Source organism: Lucilia cuprina, chromosome 4 (genome assembly GCF_022045245.1).
Source record: "Lucilia cuprina isolate Lc7/37 chromosome 4, ASM2204524v1, whole genome shotgun sequence".
In the NCBI taxonomy this organism is placed as follows: domain Eukaryota; kingdom Metazoa; phylum Arthropoda; class Insecta; order Diptera; family Calliphoridae; genus Lucilia; species Lucilia cuprina.
Window position 1 is genome coordinate 73,657,566 of NC_060952.1, and position 25,508 is coordinate 73,683,073.

Here is a 25,508-nt window from a genome sequence, read left to right on the forward strand (position 1 = left end):
TTCTCTGTTATATTTGGAAATAATTTATATTTATAAACAAATAAATCAGAACTAAAATAAATAACAATAAAAAGGTTGAAAGAAAAGTTCTTTTTAAATGTTCATAATTTTTATCTTTTTTTAATTATTTGTTTAATTTATTTTTGCATATAATTCCATTATAATTAAACTTGTTTTGTTAAACTTTTTTTTGCAAGTGAATTATTAAATATGTAAATCCGAAAAAAATTACAAGAAATTTTAAATATTTAAAATTTAAATAAAAAAACACAATTTTCACAAAAGAAAAGTTTGATTTTTATTATTATTTTTTATTAATAATAATATTATTTAATAAGTGTTATTTTTTTTAATAATAAAGTATACTATGTATGATTTTATTTACTTAATAACATGCGAACTTTATCATTTAATAGATTCCTCAATTCAGTCACCATAAATTCATGTGATTCTTTGAATGTTGAAGCAACATCACCTATCAGCGTAGCCTCTACTTCGGGTTTTAAAGACATATCAGCCATAAAGGAATTAAGATTTCTAGGCAGTGCTGGTGTTTTCCAATTAACTAGAATTTAAAGAAATATGAAAAAAAAAAAAATAAAATTATAAAATATTTTTCTATTTAAGGGCAAATAATGTTACAAATATATCTTTCGCAGAAACTGCAGAAAGATTTATTTGATTTTTTGTGTATTAAGGAAGAAGAAAATAATTAAAATATCTTCCCTTATTTGTGATTTATAAAACGGGTTCTTCATTATAAATATTATCTTAATCTAATTAAGGTTTTATTTCAGTACTTACTTAATAATTTATCACAACGTTTGATTTCCAATTTCAATTGACGCATCAATTCAATAATTAGTAGACAACGTTCTTTTTCACTTATAACTTTTTCGACTTCCGCATTTTGCTTTCGCTTTTGTTTGGTTTTTGGCGAAGCTTGGAGTTTTTCATGTATTGCTTGTAAAATGAAAGCATATAGCGAAATTATCTGAAAATAAATGCGTAGAGATGTTATATTTTTATTTAAACCAAGTATAAAACCGACAAAGGACTTCTTAATTAATGTATCTATCTACCTATCTATCTATCTATCTATTTATCTATCTATCTATCTATCTATCTATCTATCTATCTATCTATCTATCTATCTATCTATCTATCTATCTATCTATCTATCTATCTATCTATCTATCTATCTATCTATCCATCTATCTATCTATCTATCTATCTATCTATCTATCTATCTATCTATCTATCTATCTATCTATCTATCTATCTATCTATCTATCTATCTATCTATCTATCTATCTATCTATCTATCTATCTATCTATCTATCTATCTATCTATCTATCTATCTATCTATCTATCTATCTATCTATCTATCTATCTATCTATCAATCCATCCCTCCTTACTTACCTCTAAACAAACAGCCACTTTACTCTGCCATTCACGTCTTCGCCACAAACCATCCTCGGTGGCTTCATCACTTTCCTTAATTGTTGCTTCGCATAAGTTGACAACAGCGACTACATTATCACTCACCACTTTACATTGCAGCGATAAATTGGTATCGCCCACATACATTTGCTTCACCAAAGTAGCCAAATCACTGAAGAATTTTTCATATGGCATTTCGAGTAGTAAATGCAAACGTGTTGGCAAAAGATTGACTAGAAAACGATTGTGTAATGGTTTAATATCGGCTGCACGTAAACGTTTAAAAACTTCCAGCCATGAATCACACAACGATTCAACGACAGCGATTTCTTTGGCGGGTGTGGAAATCGAATTTTGACATTCTTTAGCATTATAAGCAGCGGCTCGACAATATTTAGCACTCAATGTTGGATGGAAGAGATCAACGAAAGATGCAATTAAACGCAGCAGTAGCGAACGTATGTGCAATACTTCCGTTTCTTGTTTAAAGGATTCTTTGCGTTGCTCTTCAACATCTACTAAATGTATGGGATCCCAGCGTATAAGTGCGCCCAAATCACGATTGTCACTTAATTCATGCCATGAGATACGATCCTCTGCCGGATCTATAGACATTACCATATAGGTGTTGAGATTTTGTTGAACATTTCCATACAACATGACCAAATCACACAGTTGAGCCTCTACAGAACTTGATACATAATGTAAACTGTTCGTTAAACGTTCTTTAAAATTCATAAACTCTTCCAGTTTTGAAAATGTACAAAAACGATAGGTCAGCGCTATATACTCCAAACGCTCTTTATAGCTGTTGGTGAAGAACTTCAAAGTTGAATCAAACACCGAGCGTGACATAGAGAAACGTCCCGATAATACTAGTGGATTACAATGCACATAACCCATGGAATCTAATTGTATTTGTTTGATTTCCAAATAATCGTACATCTCCTGAGCGCCCAAATGACAACCCAACATGTGGTAGATTTTAAGACTTAAAAGTTTAACATGAAAATTACTTGTACTGTTGCGCAGAACATATTGCAGCAGACAGAGAGCTTCAAATATGCGATCTGATTTTTGTTCTTGTTGACTAATGTCGTACATAACATTGGCTAAAATCGGTATAAAAGTAATATTAATTATTTACGAATTTGTCTCATTAGTTAGTTGCTTTACCTGCCAATAATGCATAGGGATCTGAGGGTCCCATATCTGTGGGTAATAGATTTTTACCAAATGTACTCAAACCATGTTCATAGTGCAGTTTTAATGCAGTATAAAATGCTAAACGATGCTCCACTTCCAACTCTAAATGTGAGCCACAAATGCGTGATACTTGTAAAGCACAAATATGTTTTTGCATTTGTTCTTTCTGCAAAATATTATTCAGTGATTAATTTTATGAAGACAATAAAACATTAATAATTACATTTTGTGGTAATGTTGTTGAGCTAATGCCACTTTCCAGCAACAATTTATTGGCCAAATCTTGTCTAGCTTGCATGGAAATTGAAGGCAAAAACAAGGTGATATCATGTGTACAGCAGGGTTTATCACCAAACAAACGGAAATATTCTATAACTAATTCACCAAAATCGCCCAATAATTTCTCAGCATCCATATTAAGTTCACGCATACGTTTGTGCAATTCTAAACGGGCCAAATAGGGACCACGTACTTTTTTCTCTGCCGATTCAATAAGCTGTGAAAATTAAAATTAATTTTGTTTTTTTCTAAAAGAAAATAAGTTTTTAACACCAAGCTTAAGTACCTGACACAGAAAATCGTGACACTCATCTAAAATAGTTAATATGGTTTTCTCTTTTTCTTCATCGCTTTTTTCAGCACTCGCTTCGGTTTGTTGGAGTTTTAAGAGCTCAAAACAAGTCGTTAGATAATCTTGATAGTAATCCCAACGATCGTCTCTGTAATAAGAAGAAGTGGTAATGAATTGTTGAGATTTAGTACTTCATCAAAAATTTATGTATAGAAGGGGAGTACTTTGATCAGGGGAATTGCTTACGGAATCGTGAAGCACGGGTATGTTAGGTTAGGTTAAGAAGGGTTATGCACCGTAGAAACGATATATGTCTATTAGAAGATCATAAGTTCCATTGTGATTCCCTTCAAGAAAGTGAAGATTCAGAAAACAGAGAAGCCAAAACACAGGTTCTAGTCTCACAATTTTCCCAGCTCACAATGGATCTTATTCCCTAGCCATTTCAGCCTGAGTCTTTCCCCTAGGACATTGGCAAATGATATGCTCGATCGTCTCTACTTACTCCTCATCTTCGCATAACCTTCAATAGTCCGCTACACTACTGTCCCACATATTGACAAAGTGTCCAGTTAGAATCCCTATCAGAGCCCTTAGACTGCGTCTGACCAGTCCTACAAGTATTTTGGTAGCACCCATAACAAGTTTTGGCCACAGGGCCTTTGATATTTAGCAATCTAATCTACTATTCCAGGACTGGTTAATGATGTCGCGTATTCTTTCGAATATCAACCTATTATAGTGACAAATGAGTGGTTTTACCATCCTTTCCCTGTCATCTATATCAAGGTTCGAACCAAATCTAGCTAGTTCGTCCGTAACTTCATTACGCTGCACATTACAGTGCCCTGGCACCCAACACAATCTAATGACAAACAGTCTCCTAATGTCCCCAAGGGAGTTCCGTCGCTTTCTAGATCCAGCATGGGTAAATCTGATGGGATTGACGATAGATACCTTTAAGAAACTAGGGATATATTGGAGGTATTTGCTATAAATTAATAGAATACAAATCTTCGGAAAATTGATAGAGAATATGTCATTTCATTTTTAAATTGCTGATCGAACGAAGAAGGATAAGACGAAGAATACTAAAAGGAATTCTCTATGGATTAAAAGAATGAGGGCGAAGAGAGAACTTTTGTCTTCAAGAAGGTGGAGGTAATTTTTTTTAAGAAAAACTGCAAAAGCAAAAAAATCGACAGTATCTACGATTATCAACTAATGCTTATAGAACTAAAGCGTTGGGGACTTTATAAACAAAAAATACACAGAGAGAAAATTGAGGATGCTGCTACAATCGCAGAAGGAATCTTTTTTACTAGTGATTTTAATAGCGATTTTCTATTTAGTCGTTGATCTTTTTTTGATCCTACTTTGTGGATAAGGCATTGTTCAGCTTAAATCATGTGTCATTGTTTAGTTAAATATTAGTTCAAAATACTAACCTTTAAATAGTTTAGTTTAAATATCTAGTAATTAGACATTATGGTCAGTATTTAATGTCGGGAATCTTTATTAAGCGGTTGCTTCTATTCTTATCTTTATGTGGTCCTACATTGTTTGTATTTGGTAGCGTTTTGAGTTTCAATTTTGAATCTTTCTATTTATAAGTCAGACGTTGATATAACATGTCCTAATTTTAAATTGAACCCTGCCCTTAACGTCAACAACCACCTGTTGGGAGAGATGACCATCCCAAAACGGTATACTCTGTCGAACTGAGCAACATTTTGCCTGCGTAACATAAGTTGCTTATCACTAGACTGAAATGTTAACTTCGCAATCTGGCCTAGAAAAACAATGTGCTCTTCTTTGTCTTCTACTCTTTCGTTGGCCCAGATATAACCTTTTACTGTAGCCGTGAACTCGAATTTACGCTCTATATCGTAATCTTGGGACACCAGTGTCGCGTATACGTGAAAGATTTAACATCTGCTAAGCTGTGGACAAACTTCTCAAGAGTATTCTTATTGGTTTCCACAAACTTTGCAGAAGTACAAGCATTGTCGACTGTCAGCAAGACACCATTCTGGGTCTGGTTTTTCATTTAATTGTCGAGCTACATAGTCCTAATTTTACTTTTTATACAGTCCCTGATTATTTTGGCACTTTATATTATAATGTATTCTGAAAAATATGCTTAAAGCATGTAAAAGTCTACAAATTCCCGGGGGGAATATTCGTTCATATTTGGCTTGATTATGATGATATCATTTATATTTTATACACAAAATATGTACTCACTCATCCTTCAGTAAATCCTTAAGTAATGTATTGCAATCTTGCCACATTTTAAGTTCTTTCAAAAGATTTATCTTCAAATAGATGGGAGCACCAGGATATAACTTTTCGCATACGGGACCATTAAGGAATTCCAAAGCTTCTTTAAATTTATCTTGTAATTTTAAAATATGTAAATACAAATAGACTTCTTGCTCTGATTCCAATTTATTTTCTTGAATCATTTTATCCACCATACGTTGAGCCAATGATAAATAGATTTTACGTTTGGTTTCATTGTGACTTTCAGGGCCGCGTATACCCTAAAATATATAAATCAATAGAATATATGTATGTGTAATTTTTTTAATATTTTAAAAATTTTAAGATTTCATTTGAATATACACACCTGTAAAACAACACTCATAACAGCCCAAAAATAATAGGCATTTTTAGGTTGTGCCTTGTACATTTGTAATGCCACCGATTGTTGTGCTTTAAAATCTTCCAAACGAACATGGGATATAAATAGATGTGCCAATAGCTCCTCATTATTGGGTGATTGTTTTACGGCATAATTATAAATTTCCACAATTTTGTCCACTAGAAAATAAAATCAGACACAATAAAAAAAGAAATTAATTTAATTAAAATATATGAATATTTTATGTTTACTCTTTAAAAACTCAAGACTAAATAAATCCCTAATTATAATGAATTAACCATAATGTTCATATTTTTATGAAAATTTCTTTTAATTGTTTAACATACAAAAAAACCAAAGCCGACAGCTGTTTTTAATAATTGTAATGAATTTAATTTAATTTCACTTTATGTTAAAATAATTTGTCTGCATTTGCATTTAACTTAACGCACTGACACACACAAAACACAATATATAGTTATTTCTTTATATTTTTTTTTATTAATTTGTTCTTATTTTTGATTAATTACCCACGTACATTGCTCTAGTTCTTTGTAGCAAAATGACAGCACTTGCAGTGTAGCATCATCCACAGGCTTTTCATCGGCAACTGCTTGCAAAAAACCATGACTTTCTTCATAACGTCCCAGACGTAATAGCGCCAGACCTTTAAGTGCTTTGGCACACAAAAGACTTGGATGTTTTTTTAAAACTTTTTCGGTCTCTTGTAATGCTTTACGATTATTGCCAAGCTCCAAGTTGTCTATAGTAAACGAAAAACAAAAATTACGAATTATTTTTATTTAAAATGTATTTGTTTTTAAAAGAAAATGATTAATATGCATAATTTTAAATGATTAATGTAATAGGTAGTGGTTTACAATTAATTATAACATAATGTTTTTAAATAAATTAAAAGCATAATAAATTAGAAAAAATAATTAAAATTGTGCTAATATATCTTTACTATTAAATATGTATGTATTTTATTTCTAATATTAATACATAGCCAAATAAATAATTTTTATTTAAGTACCTAGAAACAATATCTATTTTTAAATTACCAAAATTATTTGTTTTTGTTAAGTGTATACGAACTTAAATATTTTACAAAAAAAAGTACTTATGGAGACAACTTATAATGATAAATATCGTCAGCTCAAATGCAAAAAGTAGTAACAACGAAAATATTGACTTTTGAATTGAAAATTGTCCAGATCATCAAAATACATGTTGTTACAAATTTTAGAAAATCCATTGTCAAAAACTATCATTTTTTGAGAGGAAATTCAAAAGAATGTAAAAACAAATTAGTAATTTTCGCAAGTCAGAAAATCTTAAAATACAACATAATAGACAACTATTTAGTTTTTTTTTTGTTTTTCCTGTAAATTTTTTGAAAGTGTTGTTACTCCCTTTTGCATTTCAAGTGAGGATATGTATTTTGTTCTTGAGAAACTGTCACAAAAATCTATTCAATATAAACATCAAAAGAAACAATAATTACTTTTGTTATGTTTAAATTTTTAAATAGAATTGGAACCTACTTTTGCAATACGCATTTAAAATTTCCACAACTTTTTTCTTTTATAATTTAACGTAAAGTATGTATGCCTAAGGAATCGATAAGGAATCAATAACCTATCTATCTATCTATCTATCTATCTATCTATCTATCTATCTATCTATCTATCTATCTATCTATCTATCTATCTATCTATCTATCTATCTATCTATCTATCTATCTATCTATCTATCTATCTATCTATCTATCTATCTATCTATCTATCTATCTATCTATCTATCTATCTATCTTTCTATCTATCTATCTACCTACATATCAAGCAATCAATCTATATATCTATGATTATTACTGTTTCTTTGCCCGTTCGGAAAATTTACATTTTTCCTAATGCTTAGTATAAATATTTTTCTCCTAATAAGATCGCTATTATAATCACCAACATTTTCTTATTGGAAAACGCTTTGTTTATCGAAATGTTTGGTTTTCAGATTCATCATATTTCTTCTATTTTTTTTTTGTTTTTTTTTTTTTGTTTTTTAAATCATTATCAAAGTAAAACTATGGTTATACCTTTATTTTTTCTACTATGAGTAAAACATAGACAAATGGTATTTAAAGTACAGATATCTTAAAATTTCATACAATTTTGCTATCTTCCAACTGGTTTCGTTTTTAGCGCCCAACTACCTATATAATAACGATTTCTATACCATTCCAAACAGTTAGTAAACAACCTATAAACATATCCAATTTCTTATATTAACACTTACCATAAATTGGACGTAAACGTCTCTCAAATACAGCCGGATCTTGCACGTGTTGTGACATCACGTTTTAAATAATTGCCTAGCTGACTGATTGGCTGATTCGCTCTACGGTTAAAAATTATGTTTTAAATTTTGGTTATTTTCTCACTTAACAAGTAATATTTCTTCACTCATATACGCGAAAATATACACACACTTTAATTCCCTTGAATCTAAACGACAGATGATGTTATAGATGAGGAGCTATTTAATTCACCTGCACCTTCATTGGGTGTTTAATTTAATTTACTATTTTTATTAACACTTCAAAGTTCATTTGAAAATAGAAAAAAGAGTAATAAATAAAATTGCAGGTGGTCAATGCAATTAACAGAAATATCTTTTCGGTTTTTTATTTTTACAATGTATTTCTATATATATTTTCTATATATAAATTGAAGGAATTTATTCTTTTTTTTAGTCCACTACAACAAAATGCTCGTGCTCTAATTAAATTTTTTTCTATTTCTTTTTTATTTAATTCTGCATAGATTTTTTTCAGCGACCGGTATGTCTGCCTCGTTGCACGCGTAACTTTTTTTACAAATTTGAGATTTATCGTGAAAAGTCGAGTTCTTTTATCAGTATTATTATAAACGGCTTATAGTGGACTGTTATATAATTTACATTCCAATTTAAAATTAATATTTTAATAATTTTTTCATAGATTTTCAATGGAATAAAGTATTTTTCTTAGCGACTGCAAATAAAAAATATTCTTTTTCTCTACGAAAAGTCAGCGCAAACTGAATATGTGTTAAATGTCATATGAAAAGATAATAAGAAAACAGCGTGAGCTAAAGGGTTGCCAAAAGTACTTAAAAATAAAACACTGAGAAATTTTTTTTTCTGGTTGATTTTACTTTTAATGTTTAAGACCTGGTCCACCAAGATGTAGGGTCCACCAAGATGTAGGGTTCTATAAATCGACTTTCGAATAATCGAACAATGGACTTTTTGTCGAAAAAAGTCGACTATTTTGTTCCAAAAAAGTCGATAACTCGACTATCGTCTATGAAAAAGTCGAAAAGTCGACTATTTAAATAAAAGTCGAAAAAAGTCGGAGAGAGTCGAAAAAATTCGAAAAGTCGAAAAAAGTCGGAAAAGGTCGAAAGAAGTCGAAAAATTCGGAAAAAGACGAAAATAGTCGGAAAAAGTCGAAAAAAGTCGAAAAGTCGGAAAAAGTCGAAAATGGCAACTTTATAAATTTACGCTTCTGGCAACTTTATAAATTTTTAACTCTAGTCGGAAAAAGTCGAAAAAAGTCGGAAAGTCGAAAATAGTCGAAAAAAAGTCAAAAGTCGAAAATAGTCGGAAAAAGTCAAAAAAGTCGAAAAGCCGGAAAAAGTCGAAAAATGTCGAAAAGTCGACAATTTATAAAATATTAAAAGTCGAAGAGTCGAAAAATCGACTTTTAATTAAATGAATCAAGTCAAAAAATCGACTTTTAACTAAATGCAAAAAGTCGAAGTCGAAAAGTCGACTTTTCATAAAATGCAAAAAGTCGATTTTTCATAAAAGTCTTAGACTTATTATGGTGCGTGGTTCTATTTTCTGGTGGCCAATAATGAACACACGTAGTCATGCTGCCTTTATTGAGAGAGTAAATAGAGTAGTGGCACTGAGTATATCGTAGAAGCACAGCCACTGAAACAATGTGTGAATCTTAGAAATAGATCATACACATACGCCCTAAAAATGTAAATAAGCCTTTAACAAAATGGTCAGCTAAATTTTAATGAAACTGGACACTATTCGCTTATGAGAGATTTTCAATATACTAATATAAGTCAGAATGAAGCATCTCAGATATGTTGGGATAGATATTTTGTTACAATTATCCTATCTTGGGAAAACTGGCAAATAATAATAAGAAATATATATAAACCAGAATATATCGGTTTAAATGCTTTGAGTCTTATTTCTTTCAGAGTTTTGCGGAGCTTAGAGGAATCAGTCCAATGAAGATAATAAAGTACACAACGCTTCTAAACTATGAGTATCATTTCGACAGTGCAGGCTATAGCACAGTACAATCCTAACACTGAGGACATACAATGAATCAGCAATTTGTTCTTACACAACTTCTCCCTAAACTGATATCAGATATTAAAAAATTAAATGCATATACATATACATAAATATCTTTCATGAGCTGAAATAGAAATAGTTTTCATGAAAATGAGTTGTATAACGAGATAAATAAATACAATAGTTTTTACGAATTTCTTAGATCCCGTTTTTATTTCAAATCATTAATTATTTAAAAACTTTGCTGAAAACTTAGCCGGCTTACAATGCATTTAATGCCGTCGTCGTAATTTGCAGTGCTAGCCGCTGCCCTTAATATTTGTCGTCGCAGGGCTCTGATACCAGTGGAGCAGACATAAAACATTAATAATAAAAAAAGAAGAAAAACAAATGAGGCCTGAATTCCAACAGTTAAATAAATCTTATAGGGATATAAAAATTTGGGACCATAGACTATACACTTTCCTATAATTTTGAAAACAAAAGTTTTTGGCCAAAAGTAAACGACAGAAAAAATCAGTGTGTGTGTGCTAAAAAAAGTTCCTGGCTAATTTTTTTTATACATAAAAATTCTTTTATTCGGTTTATTTAGTTATTTTTGGTGTCCCTAGTTGGGATTAAAATTAATTTAACATTTTTTAAAAACTAAAATTAAATAATTCTTAAAGGATTTCAAACGGCTGCTAGTTGGCGGAGACAAACAGGCCAAACGACAATAAACTTCAATTCAACAAATAGCAGCAGCATTAGCAGCAGCGGTAGTAACATAATAAAAGATCAGCGACCACAAAATAAAACCATAAAAATAAAGACTCTGCACAAAAGCACAAAGGAGAAGAAGAGAAGACAAGATTGAAATTTTTCGCCTAAAGGTTTTTTGCAATGAAATGAATGTGTCTTGGCTGAATGCTGTCATTGGTTCGATCATCAATACGACTGTGACAACTTGTGGCTCGGCCACTGCTCACATTTACGAGGCTTACCAGCTGCAGCGCGAACAATTGCTGGGCAACTACACGGTATCCGGAGTACTACACGACACCGTTGCTGCTCTCCAACCCCAGGCGATCTATAGACGTTTCGTAAATACCTCAACCGAAGCCCTGGAGCACTTGATATACGCTATTGCGGTATACTTATTAGTATGCCTCTCCATATACGCCTTAATCTTCCGCTACAAGGGTTTGGGCAACATACGATTGCCATGGCCAGCAGCAAATACAACTGCCAAACGAATTCTATTCGTAATCTCACATCCGGACGATGAATGTATGTTCTTTGGCCCTCTGCTCTATTCACTAGCACAGCATAAGCAATGTCAAATTTATTTACTCTGCCTGTCGAATGGTAAGTGATGAAATTTTATTTTCCTTATTGAAATATTTCTATTATTCTTTTGTATTTTCATTGTAGGAAATTTTGAAAAACAAGGTGCCAAACGCCGTGAAGAATTATGGCAAGCCTGTACACTGTTAGGTATTCCCGAAGGCAATATTATACTAGTCAATGCTACCAACTTACCCGATGATCCAAATGTTGACTGGAAAACCGATGCGGTAGCCAATATTATTTTGCATACTGTCGAATCGTTGGGCATTCAGGCCATATTTACTTTTGATCGTGACGGTGTTAGTCAACATCCAAATCATTGTGCTGTTTATTATGCAGCTGCGTCCTTATGTTTAGCTAATTTATTACCCAAAGGTAAGTGGTAAATGAAATACTGCATGCATTTTATTATTGTTGTAAAGTGATTAAGAAAACTTTTTTATTAAGGAAATTATGACTAAATACTTTAAATATCTATTTTCAGATTGTAAATTCTATGCCTTGGACTCTATAAATATTTTAAGGAAATATTTATCTATTTTTGATATAATCTGTACGTGTTTCATGTCAAAACATTGGTGAGTTTTTAAGGACTTTTATAAATAAATTTTGAAGCAAATATCAAGCAGTAGAGGAATTATGAAAAATATAATATTATGTTCGAAAATGTTTTTAAAGCGAGTAGAATAATATCCTGACAATGAGGTTTTATTCTTATGTAAATCTAAATGCAATTATCTAAAAAGGAAATTGAAAAAAATAAGTATTTATGGTAGATGCAACTCATTTCCTGATCGAAAAACATTGAGATCCTTTGTGGTTTCTTTTATTAAGAACTTATTTAGGAAAAATAAAAAATACATCTATCTATCTATCTATCTATCTATCTATCTATCTATCTATCTATCTATCTATCTATCTATCTATCTATCTATCTATCTATCTATCTATTTATCTATTTATCTATTTATCTATTTATCTATTTATCTATCTATCTATCTATCTATCTATCTATCTATCTATCTATCTATCTATCTATCTATCTATCTATCTATCTATCTATCTATCTATCTATCTATCTATCTATCTATCTACCTATCTATCTTTTTTGAAAATCTTTTAACTCATCCCTACTTGGAATACGATTTATTTTACCGCTGTAAACATTTCCTCATACACCACTACTTTTATTCCAATTACAGGTGCATTTTGAGCTGGCAACAAGCATCCGTCATACGTTGTGCCATGAAAAAACACGAATCACAAATGAAATGGTTTCGTTGGCTCTATATAATATTTTCCCGCTACATGTTTATAAACTCAATGCGTGAAGTCAATTTGTATGATGTTGAATTAGAAATGCAAATACATGACAATTGAAACGGTAAACATGATTATGATTGATGGATGGATCGATGGAACACATGCTGTAACCAAAAATGAAATTCAATTTTGCAAAGAAAAAAAAAAACCATATTACCTTCGGAAAACACATCCAAAAAGAAAAATTTTTAACCTATATAAAAAGTGTTTGACACAAATTTTGTTTATTTATTTACTTATTTTGCAAAGCTTAAATACTAAACGCGTTAGAAAAGCGTCCAGACGATTCTACATGTAAAAGAAATCAAACCAACAAAACGCTTTATAAACCTTAGATACTTTTTTTTTTTAATTATAAATACTTTAATTTCACTTGTTTTTGTTGTTATTATACTTTAGGTATAAATATGTATTTTTTGTTTTTGTATAATTTCAGGTTTAGTTTGTAGTTAACAACAACAAAATATTAATGATTAATTTCATTTTTATTTTAACAAAATGTTTTCTTTCCTATTAAAAGTACACTGTTTAGATAAAAAAGTATGTTAAAAAAACAACAAAATTTTTTTTTAATATACAAATACAAATTTAAGAAAATTTCTTCTTAAGGGTACATATCCGAACCATTTCTTTTAGAGCTGGTGATTTAAACAAATAATTATATAGTTTCCTTTTTTTTAGAATAAAACAATATGTCTGTAATTAAAACCTAGCCAATTATATATGTATTTTTTCAAATCCTCACATACAGTTGGTGAAATTTAATTAAAATCACTTTAACAATATTCAAATAAACGAAATTGCAAATGTACTTTTAAAAATTACATTTTAATATAACAAAAAAATACCTACAAATTAAAAACTAAATAAAAATCTTAATCATTTTATCCTTAATTAAATTTCACCCGCTGTACAGTTTGAGATTTCCTAACAATAACACAGTTCCAATAAAATGCTTATATATTTTCTATTTCTTTACAATTTATTTCCAATACTTCCTTTTGTACATGCAATATAATATAATTATTATTTAATTGTTTAGTACACTATTTAATGTATTATTAATACAAGTATATAGAAAAAAATAATTGCAATTTATAGCTTTTAATATAAAACAAATGAAAGAAAAACAAAAAAACAACAAAAATAGTGTAATATTAAATCTAAAGTATGTTGTGTTTTTTTAACTGATTTAATAAACATCTTTTAGTCAATAGTGAAAAAAAGTAATTCATAAGTTTAGGATGTACTTTTATTAAATATATATACATATTTATATAATAATAATGGCAGCGAAGCGATGAAGACAAAAAATGTTTTAAATCTTTTTAATTTGATTTTTCTTCCTTTTTTTGTAAAATAAAAAAAGATCTATTTATAAAATAAAATAATTCTGTTAATTTAAAAATATATAGTTTTTATAGGCATATAAAGAGTTTCATTTCCTAGGACTTATGTTTTCAACGAGCATAGTATTGCTATTAGAATCCTAATACAGCATCAAGTCCTATAATTATTTTGGTAACGCTCACATCAATACGTTTTAGTATTTCGAACATAATCTGGCTACTCCGTCCATAAACATTGCAGTAACCCGGAGTCCAACACAGCCTCATAATGTCCTTTAGAGCAACTCAGAAATTTAAACCAGGCGCGAATGTACCTTATGACGCGTCAATATTCTAAGAGTAAATATTGACGTAAATTGACACAACCGATCTTAGATCGATATGATTCCATATCATTATCGTCGCTTTCAGATTTCTAGGATCTCTGCTTGAAAGACACTACATTCTTTCCAAAGTAACACAGGCAGCCTAAAGTACGAGATCCTTAATAGTTTAGGATAACACCACGCCATCTACATAAGCCGTGATCTTTCTGCCTTTTGATTTAAATTGCTTTTGAACTCCGTTAACCGATAGTAGCAGATAAAACACCCACTTTCCTCTACTTCCCCTTTCTTTGCCTAAACGCCGAGGTACTAAAACTCTCGGACAGCGCTAAATATCTAGGCGTTATCCTTGATAGGAAGTTATCTTAAAGTACAAAGGGCATCTATAGCAATTACTGCACTATATGTTTGTAGGATGGCCATCGGAACATGCTGGGGCTCTTTGATGCAGTCATCAAACCTATCATGTTATATGGGGTTGTTGTGTAGTGGCAGGCGCTTGAAAAGGCTTCACTCAGAGAACAACTGGAAAAAAGTCATGAGAACTACTGCGCTTCTTATAACTGGCGCTCTTAGAGCTACTCCTTTAAAGGCGTTGTTCAATATGCTCAACTAGCTACCGGCTGACCTTCTAGCCAGGCAATTGGCTATGACATCTGAGGCCAGATCTCTCTTCGGGTTCTCAGGAATCTTTCCTTCCGTCAAATAGTTGGTTCCGAGTATACACAGGCGGATTCAAGACGGCGAAAGGCGGTGGCATCTTCATTGAGGAATTTGGAACGAAAATCTCCTTCCGACTTAATGATGAATGTAGCATCTTTCATGCTGAAATATTAGCTAAGGTACTATCGGATATCTAACAGGCATATCAAAATTTATACCGATAGTCAAGCTGCTATTAAATCCCCAATTGGTGTGTTTTCAACATGCAAACTTGTCCATGAATGCCGGACGTTTCTCAATGAGATGGCGAGACATTCGAACATCACGGTAATTTGGGTAAAGGGACACGGGATTTCGAATGGAAATAGAATTGCTGACTCCTTGACAAGCAACCTGCTTAGCAGACTGGGAATAGACCAGTTTTGCGACATTCCACTACTTGCAATAAAGAAGCAGATTACTGAATCCTGTCTCTGCATTGCTCGCGACAAATGGTCACGTGAGTACACGTGCTCAACAGCTAAAGCGCTGTGACCACAAATGGATCCACTGAGGTCTAAATATCTACTTGGTTTGCCAAGATCGCAGCTCATATCAATTATCACTGACCACTGTAAATTTGATAACCATTGACGCATCGGTCTTCCGTTCCACGATTGAAGAAGAAACTATTACTCATCTTCTATGTGAGTGTCCAGCTTTGGCGGATGCCAGACTTCGGACGCTTGGATCGACATACTTTGTTGATCTGTCTAATTTATCGAATATTCAATTAGAACATCTCAGGATTTCATTAATCTGAGAAAATGGTTGTGAATCCAATAAGAACACTGTTTGGCAACTGGTCTGTTGTCTTCTCTCTTTCTTAAAATCGTACTCTTTGCCAACGTCTCTTTTTCCACTTTTCCCTATCTCTCTTTCTTCTCTTACAGGTATTATTACAAAGGGATCAACATGGACCCAAGTAAAGCCGAAATGGCTACCTGAGATAACCTAATTCCGCTGCTAAGCGTGCAGACTATTTACTTCACTAAGAAGTTCTGAACGTCGAGCTCTACAAGCAAACATTTAATTACCTCAATCATCATAATATTGAAAGCTCCCTGTATATCCAAAAACGTCGCAAGACTGTAGGGACTTTTTAAGTCATGCACAATATAAGTTGCCACCTCATTGCTGACTCTCAACATATTAACCGTTAAGATTGGCATGTTTAGCGCAACTAATTGACACCTTGGTTCATTGCAGCAAAAAAATCATAGTACAGTGTTGTGCCCCAATATAAAAAAGACGTACAACTTATAATCACGCTCAGTAATATTCGCAGAGGAGATATCATGTTGTTGTAACAGCTTAAACTATAAAATAATCTAGTTGAGGGTTCTACATCAATGTAGTCCTAAAAATTGGTATAATTCAACTGGATGCGTCCATAAATCCATTGGACAGTGTGAAGTAGGGTTGGCTGAGCAGTTAAATATTTGGTGGGTGTCATGAGGGGCCTGACCACATGCAGGATATTCGTTGGGGACGGCACGGTCTATACGCGCCCAGTAGGCTCCACCCCGATCTTAGTTGTGCCAGAACTATTCTTGTTTTCCGCGGCAGGTTTTCTTTAGTGCCTGCTATAGGCGGTGGGCGACCACCAAGTACGACATTCATGCGGTATCCTGCGACCGCGAAATTTATGGCGTTTCTATGAATGTCGTTCAAAGCTGACGAATACGAGGACCGATCCGGTGGATCCTGCACATATCTGCATATGTTTTCCTCGTATATACGAAGATCCTACCTAACATGCCTCGGCGGATTATCCAAATATGTGATGTCAAAATTGGGATGACTTCTCCATGACATCCCATCAACATGACAACACTGGGTATCACTGAGCGAAGGTGACCACACTGGAGCTGCATAATTAGACACTGACCGGCCAATCATTTTATATGTAACCAATAAGGTTTCTTTATTCATACCCCAAGTGCTGCCGGCTAGCGCTTTGAGGACCTTGTTTTTACTTCGCAATTTCTGCGTGATTGCAGTGGCGTGAGCTGAGGAAGTAAGAGGATGTGGCGACGAAAATTTCCGATCACTCTCGATGATGGTTAAATTCGGAGCAGTTCCTGAGATGAAACCAGCCCAAACCTTAATTGGATGGACATATCCGTTCTGGCAAACTGTGCAGAACCAGGTCCGGATCAAAAGAATGCGGAGCAGCAATGCCGGAATATGTTGCTCCGCATCAGAAAATTGTATTGTTTTTGCGGGGGTTGACAGCCCTTGGACGAATAATTCGGGTCATTTCGGTACGTAGAACCTTCTGTCGGGGAATGAGATATCATAATACACGTGGGTGGTTTCAACGAAAATAGCATATCAACATTACCAATACCATTGGAACGCACAGTTGTAGGTAACAACAAATTGCTGTCGAAACTGGGCAACGTTTGTATTCAGCTGTACCCTGACATCAAATTCCTCCTGATGTGTGATAGCCGTGTCGTGATAGGAGACTTCAATGTTCACCACAACCTCTAGCATTTGAATCTCGGAAATGACCAGAGTGATATAGCATTTGCGGAACAGATTGACAACTCCACGGTTTGCATAGTGAATGACCCCACCAGAAATATGGGCAGCTAAATAAAACGAAAGCAGCATTCAGATGACTTCAATCAGTGTACAGAAAACTAACGTAAACTCAGCAATACAGATGTAAAAAAATACAAGTTTTTACCAACAAGTGCCTCAGAATATTATACGGAATAATTTGGCGCAACAACCTTGCCAATGAATCTATACAGATAAAGCAAGCAAATTGGCCATAGTATCGGAAAAGTACAGCAATAGAATGGTGATGAAATCCTCAAAACCAAAGAACACCGCATGGTTCTACAAGAACTAAGACCGTTCCCATGACAATCGGTTCTTCGCACCGGAACGACTCGGAGTTCAACGAACAACGACCAAGGATTGTCATCCCAGCCACACCGACTTTACACGTATGTATTCTCTATTCTTCTTTTTTCTTTTAAGGGGCAGACTATTCCGGCAAATCTGCTCCGTATTCTTTTGGTCCGAGCCGGAGTTGAACAAAATCCAGGATCATGGTACTGCTCTGTTTGCCACGGAGTTCTGCACTCTAACAGACCATCAGTTAGGTGCACCGTTTGCAACGAGTGGGTCCACTTCAGGAAAGATGCCAACCGTAACTGCAGCGGTCAGAATAATCTTGGGGAGTGGAGTGATGGTTTCGTTGCCCCCTTCACCGTCCTCAACGTCATCAACATCGACGCAATCGAGCACGGCTACACCTCCTCCCCAACAGCATCTAACACAACAGCAACACAGGCCACTACAACACCCACAGCCACAACAACAAATACACTCGCAGCCACTAACACCTCAAATTGCTACCCATAGACCTGAAGTGTTGACATTAATGCAGTTTAATTGTAACGGCCTCCTTAGTAAGATCACAGAGGTAACTCACTTTATGCAGCATCATAAAGTCGAGATCGCAGCGATCCAAGAAACAAATTAACGTCCAGCTGCCAATTACAGCGTTGTAATAATTGCAACATCTTGCGAATGGATCGCGCAAGGAGCGGTGGTGGAGGCATCGCATTCATTGTACACAACTCTGTGCAGTACTGACTCATTTCGCCTGACCTTAATAACCCAGATCCATACATCGAACACCAAGGGATTGCGGTTAAGTCAGGTGCTGCCGAAATTGAGCTGTTCAAAGTGTACATTACGCCAGGCAACAGCTTACCTGCAGGCTATCGCCCTGACATCAAATTCCTCCTGGAAGGTGATAACCGTGTCGTGATGGGAGACTTCAATGCTCATCACGAGCTCTGGCACTCGAATCTCGGGGATGACCAGAGGGGTATAGCATTTGCGGAACAGATAGACAACTCCACGTTTTGCACAGTGAATGACGATGCCCCCACCAGAATTATGGGTAGTTGCACGAGCTCGCCAGATATAGCAATTTGTAGTGCTGGTCTCTTAAACTATACGTCCTGGCAACCTATAGTTTCGCTGTCATCAGACCATCTACCCATAATAATTAAGCTTGACAAACCGACCGACTTTATAGTCTCTGAACGCCGGACATATAAAAATCAAAAAAGGCAGACTGGATAAGCTTCAGAGAGTTTACCAACCGCAAGTTTAGGAATTTACCCCCCCCCCCCTTCTGCTTGCCATATCCGACCCCAAGCGCTGCTCGAACTACTTTGCACGTCAATTTATCTTCGATCTTCGAGTCAGTGACAGACCATATGTTTTTACTACGAGCGAGGTTACGAAGGTCATCAGAGATGCTAAGTCATCGAAAGCTATTGGCCCAGACTTTATATCCATGTTGATGCTGAACAATTTGGATGAACCGGGAGTTGAGTACCTTACAAAGGTCCTCAATTTGTCGATGTCAACCCTTATAATACCCGAGGTCAGAAAATTGGGCAGGGTTGTTCCCTTGCTGGAGCCAGGGAAAAGTGCAAACCAGGGAGAATCTTACAGGTCTATCTCCCTCCTGTCACCAATTGCCAAGACGCTTGAGGCACTACTCCTCCCGGAATTACAACAACACCTACATCCTGCAGATCATCAACATGGAATCCGCCTAGAGCACAGTACAACAACAGCTTTAACCGCCATAACCACACAAGTTTGCCGCGGCCTTAATTAGGCTCGACCATGTCAACGAACGGTCCTCGTGGCACTCGACCTATCAAAAGCGTTTAATACGGTCAATCACGCCATTCTCTTCAGAGACATTTTAACATCTGGTCTCTCTGACAACACCAAGAGATGGCTAGTGAACTACATGTGTGGACGACAGTCATTTGTGGAGTTTAGGAACCAGAGATCTAAATCTTGTAGAATTAAACAGGGAATTAAGGTGGAATTAAGGTGGAGTTCTTTCTCCGATCCTGTTTAATTTCTACATGTCTAAACTCCCAACACCCCAGGACGGCGTCCAAATAATATCTTACGCCGATGACTGCTCGATATTGGCCACGGGCAATAGTATTGATGACCTTTGCGGCTTGATAAACAGTTACCTATGTGATCTTTCCAGCTTCTTCCATTTAAGGAATTTAAAAATATCGCCTACGAAATCCTCAGCAACTCTCTTCACCACCTGGACTAAGGAAGTAGGGCTAGAACTGGATGTGACTGTCGATGGCGAAAAAATTCCGACGGTAAATCACCCCAAAATACTTGGTGTCACATTCGATAGCCTCCTTATGTCCTCAGCGCATACCACTGCAATCTGCAACAAGATGCGAAGTAGAAACAAGGTAATCAATTCTCTAGCCGGCAGCACTTGGGGAATGGATAAAGAAACCTTGTTGACTACCTATCAAACGATTGGCCGGTCAGTGGTAAACTACGCAGCGCCAGTGTGGACACCTAGAGTTAGCGACACGAAATGGAAGAAGCTTAAAAGCTGTCAAAATGCAGCCCTAAGAACGGTGACAGGCTGCATTCAAATGCCATGCGAAGAACATCTGCATGACGAAACGAAGATGCTTTCAGTTAAGGAACATAACATCATACTGTCAAAGCAGTTCCTACTGGGATGTCATCGGAGGGACCACCCTAACCACCATTTAACGGAGTTAGAACCCCCCGAGGCATGTCAGGAAAGATCTTCGTATGTATGAGAGTGACATCCAAGAACACCTGGATGATATAGAGGACGAAAGCTCATACAGGACAGCTTTGAATACAATCCATCAACAGGCGGTGGAAGACTCCATCAATTCCCACCGCGATAGTATAATACTGGGAGGTCGTCCCCCATCCGTTGCAAACGAGGAACGAAACCTACCACGTCGTACTAGAGTGGTATTGGCACAACTTAGATCCGGATGGTGTACCCGTTTAAACTCGTACTGGTCGAGAATAAACGACACCATTCAAGATCTTTGTCCTGCGTGTAGAAAAGGCCCACACAATGTTCAACACCTTTTTAACTGTAGGGCAAATCCAACTCAGTTGGAACCTGAATCCCTTTGGACTTAGCCGTTGGATGCGGCTCGTCTACTGGGTTTAGATCTAACGGAGTTGGATAACCAGAGTGAAGAAGAAGAGTAAAGAATAATGTTTAAATATATATATATATACGTGTAATTTCAGGTGTCGCTGCTACAACAACAACAACAAGAACTAAGACATTCCCGGAACGACCCCATTCTCAATCGGCCGAAGATTGTAAACATCCAGTTACAACCAACCTGTTACAATAACAAGAACTATAACAGAATAATGTTATTAATTGATTTAAAAATAATTTTTATTTACAAAACTTAATTTTTAAAGATAACTTATACTTAAAGTTAATCTTAATAATTAATAATTTAACAAAATTAATAATTTTATTAATAATTCATATTTTCTTTATTTAATCCTCTCATCGCCGTACGTTTGTTAATTTGTAATTTCATCATTTTATTTTCGTCGGCACATTTGGTGGTGATGGCATTGCGCACTTCCTTATCGGAAACATTACATTTGCGTGTAACGGCAAATATAATGTCGGCTATGATTAACGGATCCAACATTTGTTTAAGGGGTTTACCTTGATCCTTAAATGCTGGCGAAGGTCTGCCGGTCATCGAATGTGTAGCCAAGACTTTCCGATCGAATATGGCCATAAGAAGTTTTCTTGTCGCTATAGAGGCCGAAGTCCAATTCATGTTCTCATAAAGTTTGGCTGGTATGCGGGTATTATTGGGTCCTATTGATACCATGACATTGTCAATATTAACGCCACCTTCACTATTATACGATGGTGAATTACTATTTTCTGAGGCTAAAGAGTTTTTGTTGATTTGCACTGGTGTTAAGGTTTGGATGTTTTTAATTTGGACTTTACCGGCCCTGGGCAAATTATTTCCATTACAAAGACGCTTTTGTACCGGAGGCTTATAAGAAACATCTAGCTGTTCTGAGGTCAGCTTACGCTTCTTTATAAAATACTGCTCGTTGGGTGTAGTATCCGTTGATGTTTCAATGACTCGATTATTTTTAATGCTGTATTCAGTTTTTACATCTATATTTTCTTCGGGCTCCAGACAAATTTCCAAGCGCTCTGAATCGGCTGAACTATTTAAATTTAATGCTCCATCATCTTCAGCCAGCTCGATTTCAATGGGTTCACCACTATGATTTGCCATACCTTCTGCAATAATAGTGTACTTCACACTTTCACTAGGAGAACAATTTACTTGGGAGGTTGAGTTGATGGCATTAACAATTTTTGGAGTTGATTGTGTTGTCCCATTTATGATATTGCTGTTGAAGCTGTCATTACTGATAGATTCTGAAGTTGATGTATGCTGCTGTTGGGATAATAATGCTGATGTCCTAGCGGAGGTGGCATGTATTTGTGATAACAATTCGCTATGGGCCTTGAGATTTTCTTCCAGTACTTTGATTTTCTCCTCTAGTTGCTTTTCTCTTTGAGATTGTTTTTCCACATTTTCGACTTGATATAAGTATGCAAAATCGTTGCTTGTAGTTTGTGACCAGGCATTAACCATTAAAGGCCGATCTTCGGTTTGTGAAATGCCTTTAAATTTATTGACGGATCCTACCATTACAGTCATAGGTTGCATCATTTTTGCTTCCATTTTAGATATTGCTCTTAGTTAAATATCAGCAAAAGTTTGGTAAAAAAAATATTTAAAAATCGACTAGAATATATTTTTTAAATTCTACTTTAGCACTTTATACTTTGGCCTTCAAATAAGTTCTGTTTGGAAGTTCATATTACGTACTGCTTTAAATAGTTGTCTAATATCGACTCTCTTTACCTGTTGAAATCCTTATCTACCTGTTACACTAACTAGAATGCTTACCAATTAGATCAAGGATAGTGGGAAAGGTCATTATAAATTCTTACTAAACTACCTAGATTTGTAAATTCCAATTGTTTTACAATCCAACAGCTGGTCCATCAAACAATTTACTAATCCTTAACTATAGTGTAGTATTTAAATAATTATAATATTAATGAGAATTTCAAAAGAAGTTTGGACATAAATCTGTGACATCAACTATTTTACAGATGTCTTTCAAGAAACCATACCAAAATCAAATATAAAATCTAAGACAGTATTTGACTGTAAGAAATCATTATACAAATATATATTCCTTCAGATATAAGCTTTCCAAAAGGTGGGTAGAACCACAGGGATTTTATGGGATAATTCTTACAAAAAAAGTCCCATCGTCCTCAGAAAGAGCAAATCTTTATTAATATAATGGTATACGCAAGGTTACAACTATCCAAAATTGGATCAGTGGACTCGAACAATTAAAGGGCATAGAGAGCACAGAGGAACTCTGGGACACTTTTTTTCCCCAATAACACATCTCTCACGAATTTTTAGAAATTACGTCCAGGAAAATATCAAAGATAGTCACCGCCTAGGTGTAATTCTTCGGATTTGATGAAATATATGCCGTATCAACCTAAGCTACCAGAAACCATAAACTATGTTTCTTTCAAGATCTACATAGAAACTTTGTTCTACGCAAATACTGGCAATTTTCATCAATAGTCTTGGTGTGCGGTTATCTGATTTTGAAAACTCGGTTAACCAAGAGACTTACTTATGGAAAATGTCAGTACCCTAGTTTCTCCCGTTAAGGACCTAATGTGCTTCCGGCGAACAGATATAAACAATATGCTAAATTTGACATAGTTACCATAGAACATCGTCACTAGTCCACATCAATCCAAAAGCCCTGCAAAAATTTAGTATATTATGCACACTCTTATCCAAATATACGAAAACACATGATACATTTAACATAGTTTTCCAAAAATATATGTATAACGTCCATTCCAGCTGTTGGCATATAAAATAAATTAGAATTTACAGAAACAGGTAAAATTAAGGTAGTTTAGTAAGACATTTTAAATAAATAAATTCATTGTACCCTTCTAATCTAATTGGCTACCCTTTTTATGTAAAATTATCATTAACAGCAATATAACCTTTAACTGGATATAAGAACATCTCTGTAGCTGTAATAGTTTGTCCAGAAACAATAAAGTTCTAATTAAGAGAAACCTTTAGACCAGAGCAATATAACAAGATCCTTCTAAATAAATTAATTCTCTCTAATCTAATTGGCATTCTAATTGACATTCTAATTGACTATCATTATCATGGAGTAAGTTCAGAGCTACTAAATATTTGTAAATTTAAAAACCTTCTAAAATGATGTCGTCAAAGATAAAAGGAAATCAAAATCTCGACTTTTAAGGTGTCACGTCTTTTCCGTCAAATATTTGATAGGTGTGAACATAGCTTAAGAACGTCTCTGTAGCGGTAATGGTTTATATAGTTTTAATAAAGTTATAATTAAAAGAAATCTTAATAATTCATAGTACAGTAATGGAGATGTTAACATTGACATTGTAGTAGTGTCCAACTTTATGAAAACATGAAACTTGACTCTGGCCTCGATTGCGACAAAGAATCTTATTGTCCATATTCGATACTATGTTTTTGGATGACTCGTAAGCCATCGACACATCTAAAGATCAATTCAAATCATTATTTATCTTCATTTTATTGATATTATGCATTCTTATTGGTTTTTAATGAAAAATCGAATATGATATTAAAACTGATTTACGCTAAAAGATAAAGCAGTGTATGTGGTAATGCAGGAAACAATACAACATTTGTCGGCAATATTGTTAAAATTTTCATTATTATGGTAAATTTCCGGCAACTGTAAATTTCGGCCGAAAGACCCAATGGCAAATGATAATGATTTTTTTAAAGGAATGTAATTTTTAAGCTTTTTCATAAAATTTTTATCACATTTAATAAATAATATCATAAATTTCACCGGTAATTTCTCCGGAAATTTTAGATAATTTTCTGAACATTCTTGGTGTAGGGTATATAAGATTCGACAGGGTGCTGCCACATTAAAATGAATTCGCTAATCAACAAATTCTTGCCTAACTTGGTATTACTTTTTTTAAGTGTTTATGTAAAAAATAAACATTTGAAAATACACTATTGTGGAGAGAATATTTGATTTCATGCAGCAGAATATTGTTATATTTATGTTAAAATCCAGTATTATATTACAAAAGATTCAAAATTTGATTTTTCAAAAAATTTTCTTGCAAAATCAATCACACAAACACCGTTTCTGTTTCATAACGTTAAAATTTTAAAAACACTGTTGCAAATTTAGCCGGCTTACAGGCGATTTTAAGCCGCCACCGAAATT

General features: G+C 34.3%; 4 protein-coding genes across 4 annotated transcripts; 2 read left to right on the forward strand and 2 right to left on the reverse strand.

The window, feature by feature from the left end:
* Positions 1–295: 295 nt before the first annotated feature.
* On the reverse strand, positions 296–8,925 carry LOC111684095 (phagocyte signaling-impaired protein). Its single transcript, XM_023446219.2, has 11 exons — positions 8,356–8,925; positions 8,165–8,266; positions 6,408–6,632; positions 5,855–6,048; positions 5,470–5,768; positions 3,217–3,370; positions 2,875–3,147; positions 2,622–2,817; positions 1,425–2,557; positions 805–994; positions 296–565 (listed from the first exon to the last, which is right to left on the reverse strand). The coding sequence occupies exons 2-11, from the start codon at positions 8,220–8,222 to the stop codon at positions 378–380; spliced, it is 2,910 nt and encodes a 969-aa protein (XP_023301987.2). The 5' UTR covers positions 8,223–8,266; positions 8,356–8,925; the 3' UTR covers positions 296–377.
* Positions 8,926–10,531: 1,606 nt separating this feature from the next.
* On the forward strand, positions 10,532–14,233 carry LOC111684101 (N-acetylglucosaminyl-phosphatidylinositol de-N-acetylase). Its single transcript, XM_046949788.1, has 4 exons — positions 10,532–11,578; positions 11,645–11,935; positions 12,045–12,138; positions 12,763–14,233. The coding sequence occupies exons 1-4, from the start codon at positions 11,119–11,121 to the stop codon at positions 12,938–12,940; spliced, it is 1,023 nt and encodes a 340-aa protein (XP_046805744.1). The 5' UTR covers positions 10,532–11,118; the 3' UTR covers positions 12,941–14,233.
* Positions 14,234–18,468: 4,235 nt separating this feature from the next.
* LOC124419270 lies at positions 18,469–21,243 on the forward strand. The gene is made up of 2 exons (XM_046947903.1): positions 18,469–18,705; positions 20,207–21,243. Exons 1-2 carry the CDS (start codon positions 18,469–18,471, stop codon positions 20,903–20,905), a joined length of 936 nt encoding a protein of 311 aa, XP_046803859.1. The 3' UTR covers positions 20,906–21,243.
* A 394-nt stretch (positions 21,244–21,637) lies between these two features.
* Positions 21,638–22,876, reverse strand: LOC111688197 (protein insensitive-like; the record flags this gene model as incomplete). Its single annotated transcript, XM_023450681.2, has 1 exon — positions 21,638–22,876. A coding segment is annotated over exon 1 (1,239 nt), but the record flags the coding sequence as incomplete, so codon positions are not given.
* Between the last annotated feature and the right edge of the window lie 2,632 nt (positions 22,877–25,508).